At 41.1% G+C, this 7,844-nt stretch overlaps 1 protein-coding gene across 1 annotated transcript; it reads right to left on the bottom strand.

Moving 5' to 3' along the window:
• Nucleotides 1-4,523: 4,523 nt before the first annotated feature.
• On the bottom strand, nucleotides 4,524-7,310 carry CMTM6 (CKLF-like MARVEL transmembrane domain containing 6; the record flags this gene model as incomplete). The annotated part of the gene is made up of 3 exons (XM_010021444.1): nucleotides 4,524-4,673; nucleotides 6,147-6,245; nucleotides 7,134-7,310. Coding segments are annotated over 3 exons (426 nt in total), but the record flags the coding sequence as incomplete, so codon positions are not given.
• Nucleotides 7,311-7,844: the final 534 nt, after the last annotated feature.

The following is a 7,844-nucleotide window of genomic DNA, read 5'->3' as shown; positions in this document are numbered from 1 at the left end:
GAGCGGCTGCGTGGTTCCAAGATTTTACAACATCTTTCCCTTCAGCTTAGAAAGCCTGGCATTTTTATTGCACAAGTTTGAATGAGGATCACCATGATGGTCATTATGCAAAAACATCTTGTGCACAGCTCTGAGAACTGTGTGAGGGAGCTCATGGGTTTTTCAAGTCGGCGGGCACAAAGGCAGAACTCAGTTGTAACAGACCACAACCCTTCCCTGGTATTTTTAGGCATGGAGTGCTAGCAGTGAGGCACAATTCCTTCCCATGTTCAGAACCCAAAGGACGCTGGTAGTGGTGTGATTTTCATGTGAGCTAAATGCCACACACAAAAATTAACATTCACAATCTGCACAATGCCTGTGCAGATTTTCAGAGCAGAAACTCACAGTCCAGCTGCTTAACAAGTCCTCACATGTCCTGGAAAAACTTCTCCACCGATTCTCGATGCACTCAAAACAAAGCCTGAAAGTGGCTGCAGAGCCTTCAAATAGTTTTGTATGGGCTCAGCTGGAAAAGAAGAAAGATCTTCATGTGTCTGAGCAAGCTCACAACACCACTGCCAGGCACTGTGCTGTAGAAGACAACAATCCCCAGACAGATGCACTGCGCCAGTTGCTTCTTTCCACAGGTTTTACTAGCAGTTAAGATTGTACAGAGATGTTTACTTTGCAAATAGAAGAAGAAAATTAAACAGTTGCTTGTAACAGCACTTCTGCCAGAGCTCCCACCACTCTCCTGAGCAATCCCTAATCCACTTTGGCCAAAGTCAGCCACCTTAACATAAGCAATTTAAATAAAGCAGGCTGATTTCATCAGAAGTAGGCTGGGAAACAGACCACTTTGCTGACAGAGCACAGGAGGGGTAAGAGCCATCCACAAAGCAACACGCACAGAGCTCCTGATGTTTAATTTAGCTCCAACACCATTCTCTGGGATCAGGCCGATTACAAGACAGATGCTCAAAGACTGGATCTGACACCAGATGCATTAAACGGGACATGGCAAGACTACAGGAGACCTGCCTGCTCAGTCACTGCAGCAAGGAAGTCTCTCCACCTTGCTGGGAGTGCAGAGGACCCAGGAGGGACACACCTGCCCCTTTATCTTAGGAAGCTGATAATGCAGTTAAAGAAATGTCCTTACAAGCAGCAGAGCAGCATACACATTGGCAAACCTGCTTCACAACTATTTGGAAACAGATCATGAAGAACTTACGAATCACCTTGTACTTAAAAGCCTAAAATCAATAGTACCACCATGCAGAAACTGCTTTGTTAACCAACAACTAGTTTGGAAGCCACAATATAGCAATTGCCTTAAACCTGCAACCAATATGTGACTTGCTTTAGTATTTAACTACTGTGTGACAGACTGTATCTGGAATGGAGCAATATGTATTGTTGTAAAGAATAGCAGGACTCTTCCTATCAGTAAGCTCCTGTGCCATAAGGGAAAACAACTAACCAGTTTCCCAAAGACTGCTCTTTGTCATTTTCATGAGCTGATAGCAACTCTTGCATCCCTTTCAGTCAAAGATGGAATCTGATCCTCAAATCTCATGGATCAGCCAGTTGGTGAGTGAATGGGTATAGATTGAAAATGAAAACAAAATGCATGGCAAACTCCCCTCACTCTAACAACCCTACACATGCCAAGGATGCCAGCATACATGTAACAGGAGAATCCATTAAGCCACTCTGCAAAGGTTGGCAGTATTTGTTTCAAAGGGCCTAATAGGTTACAGGGGTCAGGAGATCTGAGAGTCATTTCTTCTGACACCAACTCCTTGTGGCACCTTTTCATAAAAATAACTTGCTTTGTATTTCAGTTTCTCCCTGAAGTATCAGCAGAGATATCACAGATAGGGAGGCCAAGACAGAGAGATGACTTTACAGATCCCTTACTGTACCAGTATCTCCAATTCAGGAACAGACACCGATAACAAAGCACTCAGATGGGGAAGAGTCTATAGAAAGGTAACCAAAGCCAAGAAGTCTATTCACAGCTTTTCAAGCTGAGAAAAAACATAGGAAAAATTACCTCATGATAAAAGTCCTGTCACGGTGCTGCACTGCTTAATAAATATCAGCAGCACATACTGTATTACTCATACTGTATTTACAGCTTTTAACTATAGATCAAGATTTAGAGACTACAGACATTTTGATGTGGAAACAAATTCAGCATAATCCTGGTCAGTAAAAAAAAAAAAAAAAAAAATTTAGGAAAAAACCACACCACTATAGAATGTTAATCATAGATATGGACACAACCCCCAAAGAAAGACACTGCAAATCACAGCAGAGACATTATGGCAAGTTCCATATCACCAGTAACACTGCTTGTAAACAAAATGTCCCTGATCTACCCAGTTTACCCAGTTTGACCCAGGTAAAGCCGCACCTCAAATCCTGTGTTCGGTTCTGGAGAAGAGAAGGCTCGGGGGGAATCTTATCGCTGCCTACAACTACCTGAAAGGAGGATGGAGTGAGGTGAGGGTTGGTCTCTTCTCCCAAGTAACAAGTGATAGGACAAGAGGAAACGGCCTCAAGGTGCACCAGGGAAGGTTTAGATTGGATATTAGGAAAAAGTTCTTCACAGAGAGGGTGCTCAGGCATTGGAACAGGCTGCCCAGGGCAGTGGTGGAATCATCACCCCTGGAAGTGTTCGAACACCATGTAGATGAGGCTTAGTGATATGGTTTAGTGGTAGATTTGGCAGTTCTGGGGTAATGGTTGAACTGGATGATCTTAAAGGTCTTTTCCAACCCAGTTGATTCTATGATTCAGAGGCAGCTGCAGCAAGCTCTGTACACCCAGAATGAGATCAGACTTTAGAGCACATGGACATCAATAAAAAATAAAAAGGCCTGTCCAAAGAGTTCTTCACAAAGCAGGAAATTCTGTGAAGAAAAGTTTGTCTTTTATGCACAGCTCTGAAACTTGATGCTTCACACCACCTGCTAAAATTTTACATCCTCCAAGCAAACTGCAGTGTTAGGATTAAGTCTCAGACCTTAGAGAGAGAGAACATCACAAAGTCACGTGCATCAGAAAGTGGCAACACTGGAAAAAAACCTCTGACCTTCTTTTACAGTCCTTTGTCTTGCAACAGCTTCCTCAACCTTTTCCAAATACAGCTTGCTCAGACAACTTCTGGAGGGCTTAGTCTCAATCCTGCCACAGCAGGTTACAGGAGTATAAATTTGTCAGACTAGGGTATTGATGAAATGGAGTTACTGTTTGGAAGGCATGGCGAATGTCACAAGCACTCAAACAAGAATTGTTTTTGTATAATCAGCTTTTTCTCATTTACTCTGGTATTTTGGAACATCTCCTGGCTTACAGCAATTGCTCTACTTTTGAAGGCTTTCCTCTTAAGTGAAGCCTAGCAGTCTTGCTTCTACCTCACACATCTGAGAAACGCCTTTTCACCACATCATTTCTTTCACAGCCATCAACATCTGGCCCGATACGTCCATCACTTGCCTGACACATGTTGCATCACTAGTGTTTCTTGCAGTTGCTTTTAAGACAAATCAAAGGTACAAGTGCTTATTTCCCTGGTTACCACCTGAGCTAGTCAGCAGCAAAAAGTCACAAGCTAGTGCCATATTTATAAACAAAGGAAATGGTGGGGTCCATAACCATTCTGGCAAAACATACCATTATCTGTGCATGAACAAGCTGCATATGGTATTAACCTGGCAAGTAATAGTCACCATTATCAATGTACTATCAATGTACAACAATGTTCCCATTGATGTTCAGGTCGCTGCTTTTGGGGTTACTTTGTGAAAATACTTATTCTTCACCTTTTTCCTCTCACAGCTGGCTTTTCAAGTTTCTTCCTGCAACTTATACAGCTTTTGAAACAATCTGAAAGAAGATTCTGGCACACAAGTGCAAACTTTGACAATAATAGGGTGCAAAATTGCCTCCTTAACACACCATTACATTCCCCTCCCTATAAAACCCCTACAGTTGCTGTTCCATGGAACTGATCTCCACAGTCTCAACTGAGATGTAGGAATAGTAAAATCAAAAGCCCTCATTTATGGACAAGCATTGCTGTAAGGCTTCACTTACATATCCCTTTTCCATTCACAGTTTGACTAGTAAGTATAAAAATTAATTCTGCTACACTAATTTATAACTTTTAACAGAAATATATGGTCCATTTATAGAGAAAATATCTTTAGGATATAGCTCAGAATTTATGCATCACACATTAACCTTGATTAGTCACCTCTGTCAAAACCAGATCAGCATGCCATTGTCCTTAAGTTATTCTATTTAGACAAGTGGTTTTGGTCTATGTCACCTGCACAGGTGGCAGGACAAGTTACCTTAGAACATGCTGCTCAGGACGCCATTATTTGACCTAGGATCTATCAAGATTTGTGATGAGCATTGTCCACAAAATAGATTGGAATGAAGAGACAGAAGTTGTTACCTACAGTGCACTGAAAGTTCATTTTAGTTTGCTCCAGTCAAAAAAAAAAGGAATTCATTCCAGAAAGTTAGCTTTGCTGATTTAATGGCTGATTTTCTGTGGCACCCGGGGTGTGGGCAGGATTGTCAGAGTGTCCATCGATGTGTTGTTTCCGACGGAGGAAATAGTCTGTAATACTTTCAGCTAAAAATGCAGTACTTGCAAGAAATCCACATACCTGTGAAAGTGAGAGGAATAGATGATTCTAAAATGTATAAACACTAACAGTGTTCTAACATTGTTTGGAGAGATTTGCTGGACTATTTCTATATGTTCATAATGCTTATATATTAAGATTACAGTCCTCCTTAAATCAGGAGTTCCAGATCAGAAATCGTAATTCTAGCACACTTAATTCAAAAGTTTTTTAAGTTCCCATTCTTTTAATCAAGTGTGAAACTTACAGTATGTTCTAAACAGCCCTTAATAGTAAAAGTATATTAATCTTACTGCAATTAAAGCAGCATGGCACTGGTGGTAGAGCTATCTCCAAGAGATAGCTGCTGATTAAAGGGAGTATATGAAGAAGAGTGCTACACAGAAGGTGGAGGGCCGTAAGATCTGCAGAGCCTAAGCAAATCCTTACTGGGTCAGCAAGGGGGGGATGGAATGACATTCCATTAATGACATTTCATTGTTAGACATGGCAAGATAGTGGTAAGAAGGTTGGTTTTACCAGCTTCTTTCAAACAAGGAAAGAAACATATGCATTATTCTAATTTTACATGACTGGTTTGCCCCAAAGCAATTTGACACTAGTAAGTCTTAAATCACAATAGTTTTTGTTTTCCCAGCTCCAGACAAAAAAACAACACAAAAAGAGAACACAATCCTAAAAGACTTTATACTGAAGCCATTAGGTGTGAATGTATCAACATCACAGAAGATGACTTCACAAAAGTGAGTATCTCTAATAGCTCCTTCTGCCTGTAGACAGAATTATTCTGCTTTCGTTTCTAACTCACTTTTTCTCATTCAAGAAGAAAACTCAAAATTTGATCTTCTAATCTCACACATTCACAATTCCAAGGTTATTCAACAGAAGTGCTAGATGAGTGAGGAACTGACATCCACAGCATCCCAAAGCCTCTTCAGTGCCTTGCCCTGAGCTTCTTCAGTGTTCCCTGGGAGATGCATGCACATCTCCTGAGTTCTTTCTGTTACTGAGGAAACTGCTGCTCTTACTGCAGCCTTTGCAAGTCAGCATTCTCCACATACGCTTTATAATGCCTGGCAAAAGACGTGGTTTGTTGCTGACTTTGTGAGGGGGTGGAATTATGGAGGACAACTGAGGGAAAAGTAGGCATTTCAGGGACAGGGGATGTGAGAACTGAGTAAGCTGTGAGGGATGCCAACATTGAAACACTGGTGGAGCCAAGGTGGCAAGATCTGAGGAAGCCAGAAGCAAGCTGCAAAAACCAGGGAGCTGCAAGTACATGCAGAGCTTTCCAGCAATCCTGATGAATGCCTGCTCTTTGGATTTCCTATGGTAAGTTTCTGGAAGGTCTGAAATAGGTAATTCCTCCTGAAACATCATACTCAGTTCTGTTCCCTGCCCAGTTTCTTCCCTGCAAATTGAGTAAAGTTTAGAGGGCAGAGAAATCCACATACAAGATAAATACAAGGTAAATTATGCAATTTGAAGACTTACAGATGCAGCTTTTCCAGCAGCAGACTCAGAGCTGGTTGCACCAAGTGCTATTGTTGCTACCAGGAAACAGACACCTATGGCTGACACAACCCCAATATTCTGCAAATATAAAAAGATGAATGTTACAGAATTGTTGATGTACTACCTGAAAAAGAACAAGTATCATAACAGCAGCTGAGTTAATCCAGCAGTGAACTTATGCTTTGAAACTCTGATGCTACTGTAAGCTTCAGAAAAATATATTTTACAACTACATCCCAAAAAACATTCAACATTAACAACTATTTAAAAGAGCCTGCATTATATACTCCCCCGGTTTTGTCTTCTGCAAGAACTCCATTCATTTGATCTAACTTTTTCCACAATTCAATTCAAGCTCAGGTCAACCATTATTCCCTATGTAAAACATTGGGGAAATCAGAAACCTTTAAGTAAATGTGCTCATTCAAATCTCTTACTACACTCCCTTATCTGTGTCTTCACATAAAAAACCTACTGTTTGCTCTGAAGACGAATAGGAAGGGACACTCATAAGACAGTACAGTATTCTTACTGACATTACAGAGTACCTTTGTGCCACTGCTGGGTCTTCTGAAATACGAGAGCATAAACTGTAATGAGTATGACTATTATCAAAAAGGAGCTAGGCTACACCCATTAGGAAAATAGATAAACAGGGAAGTTACAAGTATCATGCCGGCAGTAAACTGTGCTCCATATACATGTATAGATGTGATGACTATGCAGTAGTACTAGTCTGTGTAAGAAACTTCCACACAGGTCCTAAAGTCCTGCAGGTAACCACCATGACAACTTGGAAAAGTTGTCAATATAAAAGGGACTCTCAAAGTTGACTCATTTTTAAACTATAATCTACTTTAATCCAGCCTTTAAATAGAGGAGGTTCATTCTGCATAGCCTTTTCACTCCACAGTAGTCTTTCAGCACTTACAAGAAAAGATTTGTTTAAAAAAAATAAATCCTTACCACATTCCCTACTTTATCTTTCCCAAATACTTCATATGCATTAGTGCAATACACACAGAGGATCAGGAGGCTCAAAAGAAAGGCACCGCAGCTTATGAATTCAAAGAAGTAAAGTCCACCACAGTTGATACAATTTTCCACCATTTCTTCACAAATAACAGCCAGAAGAGAGAGAATCTGCAAATGAATAACATCCTTGAGTTGAATCAAGTGTGTAACATCTTACACAAACATTTATATGATATGAATATCAATAAAGGCAGCTGTAAGGAAAATCCTCCATCTACAGAGAACACAGTACTGCACTGTTTTCTTACAGGCAGAAATAATTATTTCATAAGATCATAGAATGGTTTAGGTTGGAAAGGACCTTAAGATCCTCTAGTTCCAACCCCCCTGCCATGGGCAGGGACACCTCACGCTACACATGTTCCTCAAGGCTCTGTACAATCTGGCCTTGAACACTGCCAGGGATGGAGCATTTACCACTTCCTCAGGCAACCTGTGCCAGTGCCTCAGCACCCTCACAGTAAAAAACTTCTTCCTTATATCTAACCTGAACTTCCCCTCTTTAAGTTTAATCCCCTTCCCCCTTGTCCTATCGCTACAGTCCCCAATGAAGAGTCCCTCTCCAGCATCCTTGCAGCCCCCTTCAGGTACTGGAAGGCTGCTCTGAGGTCTCCACGCAGCTTCTCTTCTCCAGGCTGAACA

Source organism: Nestor notabilis, unplaced genomic scaffold (genome assembly GCF_000696875.1).
Source record: "Nestor notabilis isolate BGI_N333 unplaced genomic scaffold, ASM69687v1 scaffold15419, whole genome shotgun sequence".
NCBI classification, from domain to species: Eukaryota; Metazoa; Chordata; class Aves; order Psittaciformes; family Psittacidae; genus Nestor; species Nestor notabilis.
The sequence above is the reverse complement of the archived record's forward strand: the minus strand, read 5'-3'. Positions and strand labels throughout refer to the sequence as shown.